Source organism: Tasmannia lanceolata, unplaced genomic scaffold, assembly GCF_043159265.1.
Source record: "Tasmannia lanceolata isolate RefF3 unplaced genomic scaffold, GAP_Taslan_0.1 ptg000004l, whole genome shotgun sequence".
NCBI classification, from domain to species: Eukaryota; Viridiplantae; Streptophyta; class Magnoliopsida; order Canellales; family Winteraceae; genus Tasmannia; species Tasmannia lanceolata.
In genome coordinates this window covers 3,072,549-3,093,096 of record NW_027518681.1, presented here as the reverse complement: position 1 = coordinate 3,093,096, position 20,548 = coordinate 3,072,549, and the positions used below count along the sequence as shown (strand labels likewise).

The 20,548-nt window shown below is 39.7% G+C and overlaps 1 protein-coding gene across 1 annotated transcript in view; it reads right to left on the bottom strand.

Annotated features, from left to right (window-relative positions):
• Positions 1-292: 292 nt before the first annotated feature.
• Positions 293-20,548, bottom strand: part of LOC143875717 (2-oxoglutarate (2OG) and Fe(II)-dependent oxygenase superfamily protein) — a 37,995-nt gene continuing 17,739 nt past the window's right edge. The window contains exons 4-8 of the mRNA XM_077377318.1: positions 16,536-16,638; positions 12,772-12,867; positions 8,904-8,969; positions 8,694-8,813; positions 293-670 (exon numbers count right to left, since the gene is read on the bottom strand). Of these exons, the coding sequence (XP_077233433.1) occupies positions 587-670; positions 8,694-8,813; positions 8,904-8,969; positions 12,772-12,867; positions 16,536-16,638 (469 nt within the window). The 3' untranslated portion in view covers positions 293-586. The remainder of the gene's footprint in view (positions 671-8,693; positions 8,814-8,903; positions 8,970-12,771; positions 12,868-16,535; positions 16,639-20,548) is intronic.

Genomic DNA, 20,548 nt, shown 5'->3' with positions numbered 1-20,548 from the left:
AAATCTAACCTGACTATCTTGACTCTTAGCACTTACCCTCAGGATGTAGCTTAGATTTTATCCATGAGAAGCTTGGGGCATATACTTCCTGAGTTTGAGTAGAATTGATGAACATACCTCTTACGGATCTTGATAAAATTTACTTTGGTACCATGTTGATCTAATAATACCTCCAGTTAATTCATATGGAAGAAGTAAATTTATGAGGAAGAATGTGGAAGAAAACGAAGAAAAGAATAGAGAGAGAGAGAGAGAGAGAGAGAGAGAGTTCTGTTGGTTCAAATCATGCCGCTTTATATAATAATGAACTTCAAATTATATGATGGTCCCCCATCCTACTAATATAGCAAGTTAAGAGAATTACATCAAAACATAAATATAAATCTAACTGAGCTATCTTAACTCTTAATAAGATGCAATCTAAATCAGATCTCTGTTTCTTGTTTCTCTTCAACTTTCCTTTTCTTTTCCTCATTCTCTCGACAGCATGGAAAAAATGATAAATAAAAACATGAATTCTACAACAATTATGGATGGATGAGAACAAACAGAAAAAAAAATTAATGAATAAAAACCCACTAGACTTTCATTCTTGTTCTTGATCTCTGATCCACTTCGTTGCCACCCATTTCTCCCCTTTGATCACCGGGCAGCTCCCATGAAGCGATGTCTGCATAAATGTACATGTGATAGTTAAGGAGAGAATGATAAATAAAACATGATGATTGACTAAAGCAAAAGCCCATTTCATTACAATAAGAATTAATTACAGCAAGTGACGTGGCAAAGTTCATATTATCTCATAGGGATCAAGTCCCAACCAATATGGGACCAAAATTCAGTAATGTGACCTATGGTTTTGTTACTTGAGTCTTCGGTTTAGGTGTTTCCCGGTGGATATTATTGTTTTTAGTTTTTACCTTCAAACCCTACTTATAGACCAAAAAAATGTCTAACTTAACACGTAGTTCTACAGCACTGCAATTCTTTCTCGAGAAAACTAGATATGAACCACCACAATGGAGAATGACTGTACCAGGTCAAGCAAATTACCCTTCATATAATATCAAGAAACTTTAGAGCACTTTCAGTGAGGATAATCTTTAATTAATTTTTAAGTGTTCATGTTTAGAATTTGTTCCCTATTTAAGCCCTGTTTGTTTTAGATTATGACAACCGATTGTGGAGTCCCTGACCGATTATTGGACCGAAAATTGCACGAAATTTGAGTCCAATAATTGGTTGGGGACTCCACAATTAGTTGTCATAACCTAAAACAAACAGGCCCTAAGTTCCAACTTTAACTAGGAAAAAGCGGAAACGATTATTTACACTCATAATATAAAAGAAAATCGGCTTCCATAATCTGCCAGACCATCAATACCTACACAGCAACTTTTGTACTGGTTTTATAAACTCAAACACGTGGAATTCATTTCCCAAAACCTATATTGGGTGTTTCTTCCTCTTTTGTTGTGTGGAAACCTGTGTGTATGCTGCATAGGTATGAGTACGAGTAATGAATTTTAACAGCTATGGAATATCTAGAAATAGAATTATGGATTTGGCAGCATATTTTGAATCAATTTTAAATTTTAATAGTTTTTACATAAAGGTTATATATAATGGGAACTTTAACATGATATGTAAGTCTTTTTTTTTTAAATTTCCATGTAGAAAGCTTACTATTAAGATGGAAACTCAAGACCCCTGTCAAATATAGTTTATGTTGGTTCAATCCAGGGGAAAAACTATAAAAAAAATAAATTGACAAGTATCGTGTCAAAATTTGTCAGAGGTACTTTCGCCTACGCAGACGACTATGTGTGAGAGTCAGTGTCCATATTGAGGTGATAAATCTGGGGAGATGATATTTTCACCCCCCTCTGCATTACATGCACACCCCCCCTTATAACCTGGTTTGACGTGAAAAGTGGGCAACTTTATGTCAAATCACTTTATAAGGGGGGTGTGCAAGTACTGCAGGGGGGGTGAAAATATCATCACCCTAAATCTAAGAGGTCAACAGTACATGGTGGAAAAAGAACAGCTTTCTCTTCCCCAAAGACTGAGATAGCCGGTACATGATATGCTGAATTATCCATGATATACTGAACATCAGCTTCTTAAATCAATTCCATACAACCACAAATACTTGAACAACATATCCAAATTTCTCTTTATGTATATTAGCCAACAAAATTCAGTATAAACAGATCTAGATGTCTGCTCGCTAAGAAAAATTATTAATAATATACCCTGTATTCATTTCCACTAAAAAAATTAATATAAGACATCATTTAGCTCTTGTGAAACTATGAAACAAGTCACGAGTTATATTAGTTTGAACGTTCACCTCAAGCTTTAAATTTCATCCATTGTTGGCTGCAAAACTAGACCGCAATAATAGTCGAAAAAATGTAAATCCTAAATAGATAAAAAGTTAAACGTTTAAATAAAATGTGTTCCTTCCTTCCAATAATAACTTGTTACTCTAGTGGCCATTTGAAGCCTAAAAAACATTGTTTGGTCAACTCAAAAATTTCTACATTCACCCAATTAAATACTAGGTCCACCATTGACTCCCATAGGATCCTTCCATATAGGATCCTTGATAACTGGGAGCTCATATGAGATAGGATAGTTTTAAGCATAAAGGCTATGCAGAAAGGAACTTTCTGCAAGGAAGAAAAGGAAAAATTTAATGGGTGATGTCATTTGTTTGTTTTGTCTTTTTACCTCTTGCAACCGGATGTCTGTTTTTGTCGATTGTGGGTACAAAGGTGTTTTAAGCTATACAGCAGATCTACGCCTGCAAGAAGGCCATAGCCTCTGAAAATATTACATTGACAGACATTAAGTTGACACCCTCTTTTGCCAGCGTGTCTGCCGAGGAGTTGGCAGTTCTCCTACGATGTGTGAGAGTAGGGCGAATGGCCCTTACAAGGTCCCGGATTTCATCAAGGATATTATGTATTCTCCATGGCCCTCCACCGTTATTAGTCGCCCATGCTAAGACATTAGAGGAATCCCCCTCCACCATTAAAGGCCCAAAGTTATGAGAGAAATACCATCCGAGTCCGAAAAGCAGACCAGTAGCCTCAACTTCGTTCGAGTCGCAAATCCCTGCGGGTCCGGAATATGACATTATAGTTCTCCCAGATGAATCGCGAATCAAACCCCCAAAATCAGCAGGTCCAGGGTTGTCTTGGGAGCTGCCGTCAAAGTTAAGTTTGAGCCATCCCTCCCCCGGTGCAACCCATATCGGTGTTATCTCCCTCCGAGGCAGCCTTTCGTGCGCCATCACATGCCAGTTTTTCAATGCCAGACCAGTAGAGTAGGGAATTCTTCCGTTCGCCTTTGCCCAGGAGATAAGGGCTAATCTGATTTCCAGAGTAATGTGCCTCCAATGCCTCGCCTTGTCGTTGAATATGCAGTTGTTCCGTTCCTTCCAAATGTACCAAGTAATGGCCATCAGAAGAGGTTTCCATAATGCTTCACCTATGCAATGTTGGAAGGCCCCTTTCCAATTAAGCAATACATCGGATATTCGCTCCTGCAAAAACCCATTGAACTCCAAAAGCCCGGAAAATAGCATTCCATATTCTGGTTGAGAAAGAGCAGTGAATGAAGATATGATCGAGAGACTCCTCCTCCATACTGCATAAGACACATCTACTAGCGAGATTAAATGAACGTCTTTTCAATCGGTCACATGTATTGAGACACCTATGGGTGACCGACCAGGCGAAAGCCAATATCCTAGGCGGAATTGATTGCTGCCAAAAGGTGTTATATTGAGATTCAGCCTTACCTCATTGTTCATTTGTTGTAGGAAAGAACAAACGTGAACTCGCCTTCCGATTCTGGCTGCCAGACAATTGAATCCTCAGAATTCCGGGATATGTAACAGCCCTCCAATAATTGAAGCAGGGAGGTGTAATTATTGATCTCCTCTTCTTTCAGATTTCTCGGTAGCTTAACATCCCACACCAAGCTATCAGTCCCTGCCCTTCTATTCAAGTTGTCTTGCACAGATGCAAGGTTGTTACGGGCCAACCTGAATAGGTTAGGGAATCTATCCATGAGCTTTTGCGTCCCAATCCAGAGATGTTGCCAGAATTGAACATTCGCTCCCTGACCCACCTTGAAACGAATTAGAGGCAGAAATTGATTTTTCACAGAACATATTGATTTCCAGGCCCCCGATCCTTTGCCGCGCGGTGGATCCCTACATATCCAATCCCCCCCTCCCTTACCGTACTAGCTCCCTATGATATTCCGCCACAGCGCATCTTTTTCCGATCCGAAACGCCACAGCCATTTTCCCGACAGTTGATTTATTTCTTAATCGCAGCTTCCCAATCCCAAGTCCACCATTTCATTTTGATCTGCAAACCGTATCCCAATTGAGAAGATGTTTGAGTTTCTTGTCGCTTTCCACACCTTCCCACAGGAAATCCCTTTGCATTTTCTCGATTTTTGTTGCAATTGACGCCAGAATCTTGAATAACGACATATAGTAAACCGGTATGTTTGCCATCGCAGCCTTGATCAAAGTAATCCTCCCGCCAAACGACAGATATTTCTTCTTCCACGATGCAAGTTTCTTTTCGATCCTCACCACCACCGGATCCCCTCGCTAGTATAGGGGACACACAGTGTCTGTCCATTTTCCCCTCCACTTTTGACTGGGTTAGGATGATCCTATAAGGCTGATTTTTGGTACACACCCTATCCATGGAAGGGCCTTCCAAATGAATGCTTTGGATCCCCTAAAAAATGTGGCCCCCCTATGGTTTGTGAGCTTATCTGAGCAGCTACTCACAAATCATTTCCTCACACACACACACACACACTTTCCATTTTGGCTGTGTCCCCGTTTCTAAATTTTGGGGGTTCACCTTGTCCGACACTCCGTGTCCGTGTCGACACGCGACACCCATGTCTGTTCCCACAAATCATAGGTCCATCACGCTACTAGGGTTTTTCAATAGAGCCCAGTAACCAAACAAGTTTTTTTTTAATGATTGTAATCAACCGAGGTTACGGTGAATATTCATAAATATCTTAGAATTCTCACATAGTATTAGAGCCCTTGTTCTGATCCAAAATTTTAGTTCTCTATCCTGTCGATTCCAACTTCTCCAGCATCCACTTCTGCTGCTGTTGTGCTTTCTTCTTCTTTGGGCTCTTTAGCCTCTTCTTCTCTAGCTTCGATCATATCCTCCCTCAAACACCAAACTTTCAAAACATATCTCACCATGTTCCATTTAAGTTGAAGCGCACCCACTACAACCTTTAGAGGAGCCTTCATACCCCAATCTTGAACAGTAATGATCTAGTAGCCTGTCTGATAAAGATCTCGTTCTCTAAACACTTCGGACCCGGCAAGTCGTTCATCATGTCAATCGTGACCTGCAATGTTCCTCCTACCTTTGACGAGCTTTATATTACTCAAGAGGCCCTTTGAGAAGATCTGTGGCCTCCAACAAGAGGCTGGTTCTACAAATCGTGGTCGTGGTTGAAGTTCACGTGGTGTACGTTGGGGTCATCGGGTGACTCTGGGGGACTCTCAGAACAATGGACAGCGTGGTATCCATACAAGTATTCTTGGTACTCTTCCTGCACAGCAACCCATCGATAAAGATCATGTAGTCATATGCCAGCTGTGCAACAAGCGTGGGTGGATGGTGCTGATGAACTAGGGTGCTACTCACCATATAACATCGGATGCATTCAGCCTTGTCAATCGCTCCACTCCGATTATCACAACAACAAACAAATCTTGATTGGTAACAATTTTGGGTTACATATTTAGCTAACCGATAGCAATAAACTCTTCACGCCTAGTTCTACTTTCTGTATATGCAATCTATCATCTGTTGCAAAATTTACCCAGGACAATGATTGCGTCTTTATATTTACCTCGACTGTTTCTTGTATTAAGGTGCATGAGTAGATTTCCACTTGTGGGAACGAGTAGAGAGGGATTGTATCCCATTTGGTTTGGTACCGCTGCATTGGACTGAGGACGCTACCAAGTTCGATTCTGGAGCGAACGTGCGCGCAATTATTAGACACTTAGGCTAATGTCTGGCTTTGGCATTTGAGGTTAAACCATCCTAATCTTTGCATCTTAGAAAGTTTGTTTAGGAATCGTGTACATTTAATTGATGGAAAACTTAAGATTCATCAGATTTGTCAGGGTTGTATGGGGGGGGGCAAAAATGCTTGCCATTTGTAAGGTCTATTTCAGTTTCAACTGCACCGTTATATCTTGTTCATTCAGATGTTTGGGAGCCTTCCTTGGTTTTATCACACAACAGTTTTTGCTATTAACTTTTTTGGTGGATAATTTCTCTCGTTACACATGAATATATCCTATGAATCGCAAATCTTATGCGTATGCATGGTTTCTTCAATCTAAGCATATAGTGGAGAATCTCTTTGCTTCAAAAATTCTAATGGTTCAAACCGATGGAGGAGGTGAACATGGCGGTAAACAATATGAATCCTTTTTGCTAGATCATATCATTTCCCATTGCTACTCTTGGGTATTGTAAACATACTCCTCAACAAGATGAAGTGACTACGAGGAATCACTGGCATGTTAGTGAGACAAGCATAGCAATGTTAGATCATTCTTTTTGGCTTGAAGCCTACCCCACTAGTGTGTATTTGATCAATCGCATGCCGGCTACCGTTCTTCAAGCGTTTACCCTGTTTGAGAAATTGTTTGGCATGAAACCCGAGTAAGGTTTTCTTTGGGTGTTTCCTTGTCACTGCTATCCATATTTGGTGCCTTGTAATGCTAATAAGTTACAAGCCAAAACATTTCCTTGCATCTTTCTTGGAAACACTTTGCAACACAAGGGTATTGGTGCCTTGACCGTTCAATAGGACTGACTTATATATCTTGCCACAATTGTTTCATGAAACCTTGTTCCCTTTTGCAGGTGTGCATGAACACCCAACCCCTAACAAATGCTGCCACTTTGCCTCTACCTGATGCAAAACAGTCGGTACCTCGACCCACACCTTCCGCGGCTCATCTGACCCTACATGCCAACTATCCTGCACCAAGGTTTTAAATCTCGGTTTCGGTCTCGGTTTCGGTCATCACCGAAACCGAGACGTTTCGGTTTCGGTACGAAATTTCGGACGAAATCTTGTAAAATGAAATTTCACGGAAATTTCTGAAACGTTTCACCGAAATTTCCGAACAAGTTCCCTCGTGTTTCCTCTCCTTGTAGTGTTCCTCTCTTCAAGAGCCCACTTGCTTCACTCAAGCTTCAAAGAAGCTGACTTGGTGAGCTATATGGAGGACGATTTCAACACTATTCTTCGTAACAAGACCTGATTCCCTCGGTTTTTTTTTTTTTTTTGAATGGCTAACCTGATTCCCTTTTTCCTCATCACCCATCCATGAATATTGTTGGATCAAAATGGGTTTTTAAACTCGAACGAAAGGTTGATGATTTAGTTGAATGTCACAAAGTGAGACGGGTTGCCAAAGGCTTCAATCAACACTATGGCATTGACTTCAATGGAACATTCAAGTGGCAGTTATAGGTATAACAGGAATTTCATTTCTCCATTCAAAATGGAAACAAACATACCATATTCTTGTTCAAATTGTTTGTGAAACTCAAAAGTTATGATCTTAAAGTTCAAATCAAGTTGGATTCTTCTGCATCGGTATAGTATATCCTTAAATCATCATAAAACCCTAGTATTTTTCTACTCCGAGAGAGGGGGGGGGGGGGGGGGGGGGAGTAAAAAGGGTTTGCTGTTCGTCCCACTAAACGTCGGTTATGACTGAAACATTACCGGGTAAACACCCTTGCTTGGGGAGAGTGGCAGTGTTGTCCCGCTTCTCACCTTTTGCTTAGAAAACCCAGCATCGAGCGGGGCTCACCACGCCATAAACCCTTTTGGCTCTGTTTGCTGGTTGACCGAATGGCCACCAACCACTGATCAAGCCACCATCGAGAAGCCACCATTCTCTTCTTTTCTCTTCCCTTTCCTCTGTTCTCTTTCTCTCTCCACTCAAGAAACACTTCATTTTTTTAAAGCAATTTTAGAAGGCAGAGAAACATAAACACAGGGGGTATATATATATATATATATAATATATATATATATATATATATATATATAGAGAGAGAGAGAGAGAGAGAGGAATAAGATTGTACGCTCGACCGTACCTAAAGTTAGGTACGGTAGAGTGCCAAATCCCATGGGTCCCACATTTTTGGTGAGCATCTAAACCATTCATTTGCAAGGCCCCATCATAGATAGGGTGCATACCAAAAATCTGCCCATTTTGGCCTCCAGTTTTGGAGGGGTTAGGATGATTCAATGGTGCTGATTTTTGGTATGCACCCTATCTATGATGGGGCCTTGCAAATGAATGGTTTAGATGCCCACCAAAAATGGGGGACCCATGTGATTTGGCACTCTACCGTACCTAACTTTAGGTACGGTCGAGTGTACAATCCTTTTCCTCATATATATATATATATATATATATATATATATATATATATATTGTATATATAGCTCAAATGTTACCATTCGGTTATGATTTAGAGAAGAACAGCTGAAAACTATCCAGCAAGATGCATCACATCGTGAGACAAATCAGCATATTCTGTTAAGAGAGGCTATGGAAAGTATAGAACAATTACCTGATCAATTGTCCCATTTGGAAACACTGAATAAAATAGAAGACCGTCTCCTTGGTGCGGCTTCACTTTCAGACCAATACACTTTTTGTAATCATAGCCTATGTCCATATTCAAACCATTCTGCACACCAATGCACAGAAAGATTGATTGTGTTAATATTAAGAAAGTGTTAAATATAACAAAGGGATAGACTCGTCCTTATGATCTCACCTCAAAAGGAAACATGGTTTCCCCACCTTCCTCGACATCAGATAGATACAACAAGAAGGAAGCAATCTGCATGAAAATTAATAAAATTTAGCAGTGATTTACTTACAAACAGCCAGTAATGATTAAAAAAAGATGAAAGAACTAATGCCAAACAACAAGAATTACGGATTTCACTGTCTACTAACACTTAAACACAACTATAATAATGGAACCTGAAAAAAATGCAAACAAGCATAGCCGCATAGTTGAGAAAGGATGATGAGAGGAAGAGAGAGAAATAGCATAAAGGGAAAAGTCAGATCTCCAAGTAGTGGAGATGACACTAATATTACATTCATTAATGAATTAACACCACTATAAATTACTAAAATGATGTACGAGCAAATAAGGAACTCGTGAAGAAGTAGTATCCTTTTTATTTTTGTAAGGGAGTTTGGTTTTTAACTCAGTTTCTATTTTTAGTCCCCAAGGTTCATTGTGACCTGGTGGTCACGGGTTCGAGTCACGGAAACAGCCTCTCTGCAAAGCAGGGGTAAAGCTGCGTACATCTAGCCCTCCCCAGACCCCGCAATGGCGGGAGCCTCATGCACTGGGTCGCCCTTTTTTCTATTTTTAGTCCCCAAGGTCCAAGTAGGAAAGTATTTGTTTCTACAGTAGTTCCTACTTTTGGATTGGTTACCTTTTTAGTAGTTTGTTTTTATTTGGAGTTCACTGCTCACATGACAGTGTGACACTATTCACCACATCCAAGTTAGGAAAGTTATTATTTGTTTCTATATTTAGGATTGCTGCTTTTAGTAAGTTGGATACAATTAGAACTGTTAGTACCTTGCCAAGCTTGTTTAGGAGTCTATTTCTAAGTTCAAATAGGATTATTTAGGGCTTGTTCGTTTGAGATTATGACAACCGATGGTGAGCCTCGAACTGATTATTGGACTCAAAATTTAGGCCCTGTTTGTTTTAGCGTATGCAACCTATTGTGAGTGCCAAACCAATGAACTCAAAATTACGTCTAAATTTGAGTCCAATAATCGGTTTGGCACTCACAATCAGGTTGTTGTAATCTTAAACGAACAGGGCCTTAATGTAATTTGAGTCTAATAATCATTTTCGGGGCTCACCATCGGTTGTCATAATCTCAAACGAACAGGGCCTTAGGAAAGTCTTTGAATTTCTCTCTATATGATGTAAGGCCCATGTCCAGTCAAGGTAGACTTGATGAATAAAAAAGAGAGTTTCTGACCTTAAAATACTGTCAATGAGGATTATCTCCCATAAAAAACTGAACAACAGCAACCCCCTTTTGGTGCTCTCTCTCTCTCTCTCTCTCTCTCTCTCTCTCTCTCTCTCTCTCTCTCTCTCTCTCTCTCTCTCTCTGTTTTGGATTTTCAGATATTTATCATTGAGACCAGATCTGTTCAGATATCTTCCTTTTATTTTTACTAAAACAAATTGGTATTAGAGTTAAAGTTGATCTAAGATTTGTGATGGCACCCTGGTGACTGCGAGTGCCAAGGAAAAACCAGGACCAGCCGCCTCCTGCTCCATAGAGAGCTGGAATGGAGGTACTGCAAGGCGACCCGCGGCCTCTTGAATCTCCCAGAAGATAGATCCGAAGATGATGAAGTGAACATGAAAGATGAACATAATTTAGATGAAGGTATGGAAAATCTTTTTCACGAAACTTCGTCACATTTTAATGCTTATGATGATGATTACAATGAGGGAGAAGTCTCTATATGAGGATTACCCACCTATTTATGATTTCTATGATGAGGATTATCCATATTTCAGAAGTGAGGTTAGGAGGTTGGAGTTGGAGTGGTTTGACTTCCTTCCACCCTGAGATTTGTCTTTCTTGTTATTGTTGTTTTATTTTCTTGTAATTTTGGTTGAGGCCCACCTCGGTCCCCTTCCTTTTTAATGAATTCATCTTGCCATTTCAAAAAAAAAGGATTATCCATATTTCAGAACTCTGTTGTTATCCTCCCAATTGCAACTCGTCCTAGAGGAGAACAGATTCCACCTTGTTACCCTACGAAAATGACCGCCTAACAACTAACAGGCGAACCTCCATCAAGCACCACTAACGTGCCAAAGGGGATCCTAGATAGAATGACAAGGAGGCCACTTTAGGCCACCCAGCCCTGTTGAACGACTCTCATTACCTCTAAAACTCCCGGAGAGAGGATGGGATTCACCTTGCTTTAACCAGCCCACCAATAAGCTCAATTGTTCCATAACATAATCGGGCGGGGTTGCGCGCGAGCCGAGTGACGTAGGTGCACAAGAGTATTTAACACCACAACCATCTCTTTTTTATAGGTTCTACGGACCAATGCCTGCTGCTTCAGCCCTGACTACATGGGAACAGATCCTTCTTCCTCGGAATCGACACATTATACCCATTTCCGCTGACGAGCTTTCTCACAAGTTCTTCTCGGGACCATCTCAAAATCGAGCGGCAGCAAGAATATGCATCTTCTGGTACAAATAGCAGATGAGAGAGCCCTTTCAGGGAAACACACCACCCAAAGGCAAGGTCTCTCACTCTGTTGGGGACCTGCCTTAAAGGCCTTAGCATGAGAGTTATGTAATATATCCTGGATGAGGGAGTGGGTGGAGATTTTAGGTCTAGTGGTTTGACGGCGTGATCACCTAGCGACCACCATTTTCAGCACATTCAACACCAGGTTCTGTAACTAAAATTGCAAAAGCAACAACAAGAACACTCACAGTTATGATTTTTTCCTTCTGTTCTCACATGTCTGATTTTCTCGGATCTTCTTTCGTTCAGAGTAGAAAGTGATCCATTCTTCATATATAATCTCATCCCTCTATCTGGCAAGGAACTAATCCCCCTCCAACCATTACAAAAGCGACCGACTGTGCTTCTCAAAGAAATTCCTCGTTTTATGGCTGCCCACAATCATTCAACCTAGATCTTCTCAAAGACACCTTGTCAAGAATAATGGTCCCCTTCCCGAATGAATCGGCTGGAAGATGACCTAGATCTATCGACCTCCGATCAGTAAAGGGTACAGTGAATAGGAAAATGATGGAAAGCTCTCCCCAAAGCCATCAATGCATGTACGTATTTTCTTAGTTAAAAGAGAGAAATATGTGCTTACATGCATTAATTTCTCCAATAATCAAATATAAAAAATTTACTCTCTATGAGTCAATTGATTTAATTGTGTTGCCCCATCCTTCTTACAATAAAAAGAATCTCATATTATGTTAAAGAAGATTCATACAAATGGGCATTGAATACTAATATTGATATAGCTGCTTGTGGACATCCATACAACTAAACTTAGTTGCCAGCTATAATAAGTCGAATGAGAATTATAATATCTGTCAAGTTTAGGACTAGAAAAGTAAATAAATCGATAATCACATGAAGCCATTAAAAATTATCTTAAAGCTTTCGTATGATGATTCCTTTTTTTTTGAAATAGCATATGATGATTCCTCTACCACATGTTTCCTACACTTTAACTTTCTACATTTATCATTCGAAATAGTTAAGTTTGAACAAGCAACAAGAAGAGAACAATTTTGGTTGCTCACACAAGTTCAATGGCATGTACTAATGATGTCTAAGTTTAATTGAAACAATCCATGGCATTTCGAGAGGTGAGTATATGGAGTCTGCAGAGCATAGTTTCAGTAAAAAATTGATGCAGTTCGCTGGAAGAATGGATGGGCACAAACTAGAATAATGAAATACATGAAGGAAAACAATGTAGTCAGTAAATGGGCGCAGAGACACAAACTTTAAAAAGTAACATGTGAACGGAATACCAAATAACATATTTAGTAAACAATATACAGCAATTCTGTTATAATGTTGACTAGAACGTACCCTTTGGCTCTGTTGTGGACCATATTCAGTTGGATTGAACACATCATAATGAGAATGATACCTCTGCCCAATCTCATAACGTAAGACATTGAATGCCTGCAACATGGTGACATTCCCAAACAGTAACAGATTATTTTCAATTACCCTGGAATATAATATTAACGAATGCAACAATGGCAACTAAATGACTGGAGATATTAATAATGAACCATTAGAGAAGGCGAAAACATAAAACAAAATCCAAATATGAAAAAATGACAATGTTGTTCTTCTAGCACCAGCAAATCCCCTGAAGAGCTACAAAGTACTTAGCAACATTCTCCTCTCCTTGGCAAAGAGTCACTATATCTTTCCTGTGTTGATAAACGCTGACATGGTTCTTTCATTGCGAATAAGTCCTCACATGACCACAAATCTCTTCGGAAGTACCAAGAAACATCATAAAATGGGGATAATGTGGCCGTATAGAACTAATCATCGATGACATGATCATCAAATTTTGTTCCCATCTGATAAACTCAGAGAGCAATTTTTTCGTTGAGAATTCCCCGTTCCCTTTGGCTTTTGGATTTTCCCTATTACGTAGACTAACCTTCTTCGTCCACTGATGTAAATTTAGGCCGACTGAGAGCACTTCAATTAGTTCGTTCCATCCATTTTAACAGTGATGATCATGATATTAGGGGTATCACTTATCCCTATTACACCAAATCCATTTCTCGAAACCTAGATAGTCTTACTGGCAATCTTAGAACCCAAACGAGTGGACGTCTTGGTCATCTGACAACTCAACGAACCCTAATTGACTACAAAACAGGCTTCTGTCACACCCTGGACAGGATCCATGGTATTTGGTCGCCTTACTGCGACATATGATCGAAAAAGGTGTGGCAAAATAGATAAGGGGAAAATATCACAACTCTCTCCACACTTCTCCAAATCCCGTGAGATCATTTTTTATGCCTCAGGATTTTTAATCCGCACCAAAACTTCACCATTTTTCCTCTAAACCGTTGATTGAGCAAATAACATCAGTTCTATCAAAACTGAATTTTTTGAATTTTCCGAGAAAACAACTCAAAAAACATCCAAACGTTCTCAAATAATTCTCAAAAATATACCACACCTTGCGAAATCATGCTCTATCGGCCTGCATCAATTCTCGGCTATGCATAGTTGTACGGCTGTTGATGTCAGCCTACAGCATGATAATGTCACCATTTCATGCATAAGGGAAAACAGCTATGATTTGTGGACACGGAGTGTCGGACACGCCGAACTCCAAAAATTTAGAAACGAGGACACGCCTAAAATAGAAAGTACATATAATCATGATTTGTGGACATGGATTCATGTGCCGAGTTCCGACACGGATATGAGGTATCTAACATGGAAACCCCTAAATATCTAGAAATAGTGTCACATTCATACACATACATACATATAAAGTTACCGACACTTCTAGCAGTACTCATAAAAGTGTCTAAAGGAGTGTCGACACATGTGGACACGGGTGTCGTGTCGGACACGGCACGACACGTGTGCCGGCAATAAATTCAAGGTGTCAGCCAAATCATAGGAAAACAATAAGAAAAACCTATGATTTGGCCGACACTTTGAATTTATTGTTGACATACGTGTCGTGTCGTGTCCGACACGACTCCCGTGTCCACACTTGTCAACACTCTTTTCAACACTTTTAAATGTCTACAACAAATGTAGGTAACTTTATATGTGTGCGCGTGTATGGATGTGCCACTATTTCTATATTTTTAGGGATTAGCCATGTCAGACGCCCTATATTCGTGTTGAAACTCAGCACACAAATCTATATACACAAATCAAGATTATATAGACTTTCTATTTTAGCCGTGTCCCCGTTTCTAAATTTTGGGGATTTTCCGTGTCCGACACTTTGTGCCTGTGTCGACCCGCGACACTCATGTCCATGTCCAGAAATCATAGAGAAAAACATGCTACAATTTGATCGTAATCACTCTGATACCAAGTAGCAATGAGAAAATGCAAGAAGAGAGCAGAGGGAGAAGAGAGGAAGAAGACAAGAAAATAGGGTTGTGGAGTATTAGATCGACCCCTCCCCCCACACCCACCCCACCCCACGCAAAAAAAAAAAAAAAAAAAAACAACCAAACACTAATCGCGATTACATTCATGTAATAAGATAAAATTACAAGTATACCCTTATTACTCCAATAATTATGAGAATATCCTTGAACATTAATCTTTGTTTTACTAGAAGTTATATGAGAGTAATTTTAGCTCTAATGTTGACATTTAAGGTCCTTTCACACAAATGAGAGAGAGAGAGAGAGAGAGAGAGAGAGAGAGAACCTCTGTAAGTTTGGGGAAGTAAATATCCATCACTTGGGAACTTAGATTTCTCAGAACTGTTGCTCAAACTTCAAAGACTTCATGTTCAAGTTGCTTTTCAGGATCAAAACAAGCATGAAAGTACAACTTTACTATTCTTAGCCTAGCATGCCCATGCATCGTATTTCCGTCGACTTTGGTTCTTTGAAAATTTTTTAATTGATAAATAGAATGAGACAATGTAACATAAAACTATATTGAATGTCTGATAGATTCTGTGTTGCATGGCTTCTTTGCCCCCGACCCATTCCGAACTCGTGTCGACACGTTGCGCACACAAATCGGACATGGATTCGGGTGGGATGCAATCAGATTCTTGTCGTAGCAGTGTCCTGCACGAATACTGTTTTTTTGGGTGAATCCGACACATCGTTGTTTCTTTAAAAATTATTTTATATTATTTTAGTTAATAAAAAATACAAAATCAATGAATCCTACTTTTTGGGGTTTGCCGAATCCCACAACTCAAATCAGTGCCGGATCTTGACACGCGAATCCGAATCCATAAAACACAGGATATATTATAAGTAGTATATGTATGGGTATGATATGAAATTGTGAATTGATAAATGAAATTGTGAATTGATAATTATTTTTATTTTATCCGCAAGTTATCTAAGTGTTTAGAATTATTATGAAATGATTGGAACATTATTTTCTTCCAATTACTCCAGTAGTTTTTTTTCCAGTTTACTAGCTTGCCATCTTTTAGATAATTTGAGCAGAAACTTACGCCTTAGGATCTACTTCTAGAATTTGATTCAATCCACACTCCAATGGTTCAGTTACAATTTTCAATTATAGAAATATCTAATTCTAGAATTCGATTCAATCCACACTCCAATGGTTCAGTTACAATTTTCAATTATAGAAACCATGAGTATGACTATGCCCAAGCAGATCTATCTATGCCTTAAAAGTCTATACATAGCAGCACATTGTGAGAGCTGTTCAAAGAATATAACCATCGGTCAAGAAAGAAAATCATGGATCAAAAAGTTGCCAATGAAGATACCTATTGGTACCACCCAAGATATATCACCTTTTTGGCATTAAAGACCCGAGCTATTTATTGCAAGTGCATAAAAATCATGGATATTTGGATAATGCTTAGAATATTTTATACTTAACAGTGACTCAACCACTTAGGCATAAAATACCTATATAATGCATAATAATGCATGTCTTTTAGATGGTGCTTTTTCATTTCCTTCTTTTTTCTTCTAAATTAGTAAAAGAACAAAATAAATAAATAAAATGAATTTGATAAGTGCTAAGACTGGAATAATTAAATTACCATGATTACCATTAGAAAAAAACTAAGTTACCATGATAGGCCATTCTTATGAAATAAAAATTTTCAAGTAACATACCTCTCCGTGGGACCTTGGAATCATTGTAGCCATTGCAATCTTTTTCTCAATAATGTCCAAGGTTCCCGTTTCATCTTCAGATGCACTGATAAATGTGCCTGAACTGTTTCCAGGAAATGAATAAGTTAACAATGATCAATTTATACAAGATGGAACGAATCAATATTATATGAAAATTTGTAGAAGATATAAGATAATTTCAGATATTATGGCATTCAGTACCTCCAATGTAGCACTGATTATAATGAAGGGATGTGGAAAAATGAAACAAAAAACAAAAAATGAACTCAACCAAGGAAATCATTGAAGCCTATGAAAGGGTAAATTCAACCAAGGATATTAAACAGCTGAGAGATGGCACTTCTTCACAGGCAATTCAAATTTACCTTCAATGATATGTGTCAAAACTTGTGCAATAAAAAGAAGCAAAACAAAATTAGAACCTGTACGGGACATTGGTCTAAATTGGCTTTATTTTTTACCACCAGACTTGAAATCCAAAACCTTCAAAAGATATTAGACTTCACATTCACTGCCGGAAAGAAAAGGATAATATGAAAAACAAACAAATATTGGCACACAGGGAATTACTTCATTACTAGCATAATTGAGGCTCAGCTCGAGTAAACTTGTCTTAGTATTGCTGGAGGAAATGAAGCCCAAGAAAGAAGAGGCAAGAAATAACATCAGAACATAGTCAAGTTGAAGAAAAAAACTGATTCGGGACTAACCTAGGACTTTTGAATTTGGCGAACAACATTAGACTTATCAATTGGGCAGTTAATTTCTGGTTTTACATTTCCTTTCTAACCAGTAACATCTCTGATGTGCTAGCCTTAAAATCAGGTGTACTTATGGCAACTCAAATGGACTCTGCCAGTCTTTGGATAGAGGGAGGGTCAAAGGACATGATCAACTCTCTTAGCTAATATAGAGCTTGTCATGGAATCCAGAGCTGCTGTTTAATGATTGCATCACCTTCTATCTTCTTTCCAAGGATGGAAGGCTTTGCCATACCTTCTGTGAGGCGAATCAAATGGCTGGTGAATTTGCTTCATTTACAAAAGTCCCAATTATTTTACATGCAATTTATATAAATATAATTATGTAGGGCCTACTCTCCGTCGTCTCACTCTCTGGCGGATCTCCGGCGAAGGGAAGAAGCGGGAGAAGAAGAAAAGGAGAGGAAGAACACAATGGAAAGAAAAAGGATATTGCGCAAAGGCATTGTAACCCAAACTCAGGGATATCTCAGACGAGGGGATTGGGGATGTGTAGCATGCAACTATCAGAACTTCAAATGGCGCAAGGTTTGTCAAAGATGCAACAGTGGAAAAAGTGGTCGATTCGTTGTGCCATCTAGACCCAAGAACGAAGCCTTACAAAACCAAAATTCGAAGGAGGAGAAGATCTGGCCAGACTCTGGGGAAACATCAGTTATCATGAGCGATGGAATACCGGGGGTCCTGGTATCTGGCAAGGAAGTTGATAAAAGGCAACAGATCTAAAAATCATGCATGATTGGAAGACTTAAGCAATCTGTGTGGAACCTTGAAGATCTATGGAATTGGGCTAAATGGTTTTGGGATCTCCCCACTCTACCTAAACCATCCATTCTTGACTCTAATGAAGTCCTTTTTATGTTTGAGGAGGAAGAAATGGCTACTAAGATAATGCGATTGAGGGGAAAAGCATATGGTCCTTATTTATTATCTCTTAAAGAATGGAACCCGGGTTACCAGCAAGGAGCCAAAAAATTTGGGTCAGATTTTTGGGAATCCCACAGGCCTAAGGATTGCCGACTGGAGGTATGTTCACCGGCACAAGTTCAGGCGTGGAAGAGGCGGAGGAAGTCACCGGAAACTAGATCGGCAAACTCTTGCGACTTAGAAACTGCTGGAAAGACGAAGGCTGGCCCAACTGCCATGTGGCAGCCACGTGTCCGACCACAATGCTTCCCTTTAATTTCTCAGAAGGAGCTCCCAAGGTCCCTGTCCAACCACAATGCAATCACTATGGATATTTGCAATTTCTCTGGGGGGTCACGACCGTTTAGGTTTGATTTGGACCTGCTGGAGGTAAAAGGCTTCGAAGACAAGGTCAAGCTATGGTGGAATGAAATTGAAATCGCAGGCCGGAATGGATACGTCCTCTGCCAAATATTAAAGGGACTGAAACTTAAAATCAAAGAATGGCAAAAGGTCGTGGATGAAGATACCTCTCGAAAAAGGGAGGAGATATCAAATAGCTTAACCAATCTGGAGAACAGAGAGGAGAATGGGCCGTTATCAGCGGAGGAAAAATTTGATCGTTTAAAACTTTTGGAGGAAAACGAAACGATTGTACGCAGAGAAGAGATCCGATGGAGACAAAAATCTCACGCTTTGTGGCTTAAAGCAGGAGATATAAATTCTAAATTCTTCCACCAATCAGCCAATGCACGAAGGCGAATCAACTCAATTAATTGTTTAAGAGTTGGAGATTCCATATTAGAAGATCTCAACCTCATCCAAGCTAAAATTATGGAATTCTACTCGGTCTTATACTCAAGACCCTTGGAATGGCGTTTGAAGCTTGACGGCATTCAATTCAAGTGCATTACTTATACCCATAGACTAATGCTGGATTGGAACTTCACAGAAGAGGAGATACAGCAAACTATTTTCTCAACGGTTGGGGACAAAGCACGGGGTCCGGATGGCTTTCCAATGGCATTCTTCCAACAATTTATCCTCAAGGGGGACATTATGGCTTTTTTCCAAGAGTTCCATTAAAGGAGCATTATCAATGAGGCAGCAAAAGCAACCTTCATTGCTCTAATCCCTAAAAAAGAAGGCGTTATTGAGATCAAGGACTTTCGCCCTATTAGTCTCATGCACAATATCCCCAAAATTGTAGCTAAGCTACTTGCAAGAAGAGTGAAAAATATTATGGGAGATATTATATCACAGTTCCAAGGAGCCTTCGTTGAATCGAGGCAAATCTTGCATGGTGTTCTAAATTCTAATTGCCAATGAACTTATTGACTCGGTGAAGAGAAGTGGCAGTTCGGGTTTAATTTTTAAAATTGACTTGGAAAAGGCCTACGATCACGTCGACTAGGATGTCCTTGATTTTATACAAGAAAATATGGGCTTCGAGCTAAAATGGAGGCAGTGGGTTAGATCGCTTATATCATTTAACTCTTTCTCCATACTTATCAATGGCTCAGCGGAAGGATTTTTCAAAGTGTCCAGGGGTATCCGTCAGGGGGACCCACTAGCACCATACCTCTTCATAATGGTGGTCGAGGCCCTTAGTCAGATGCTAACTGACGCGAACCGAATCGGACTGATCCGCGGGCTGCAATCTGGTCCGTCAGGCGAGGAAATCACTCATTTCCAATTTGCGGATGACACGCTGGTCTTTCTTCATAATGACTCTCAGGCAATCCCAAATATAATAAAGATATTTAAGTGGTTTGAGGTCACCTCGGGGCTTAAAATCAACTTCAGCAAAAGCATGCTCCTGGGAATTAACATGGACCAGAGTGAGGTTCAAAGATAGGCATCGCTAATTGGGTGTAGTGCCGGGACCTTCCCTGTATCCTACCTAGGCTTGCCTTTGGGATTTGGCATACCGTTGGCTGCCCAGTGGGACCCGGTGGTAGAAAGAATTGAGAGAAAGCTAGCAATATGGAAGAAGAAGTATATCTCTTTTGGGGGAAGAATAACATTAATAAAGGCAGCTCTTTGTAACATGTCGATGTATTTCATGTCTCTGTTCAAAATTCCAGTCAACGTAGCATTGAGTATTGAAAGATTACAGCGGAACTTTCTATGGGATGGAGATGGTAAGTCAAAGAAGATGAAGCATCTAATCAGTAGGGACAAAATTACACAATCCAAACGGAATGGGGGCCTGGGCATTGGCAAGCTCAGAATGCGTAATAAATCTCTACTTGGAAAATGGTTATGGAGATACGGTGTGGAGAAATCAGCACTATGGCAAAAGGTGACAGGGGTGAAATATGG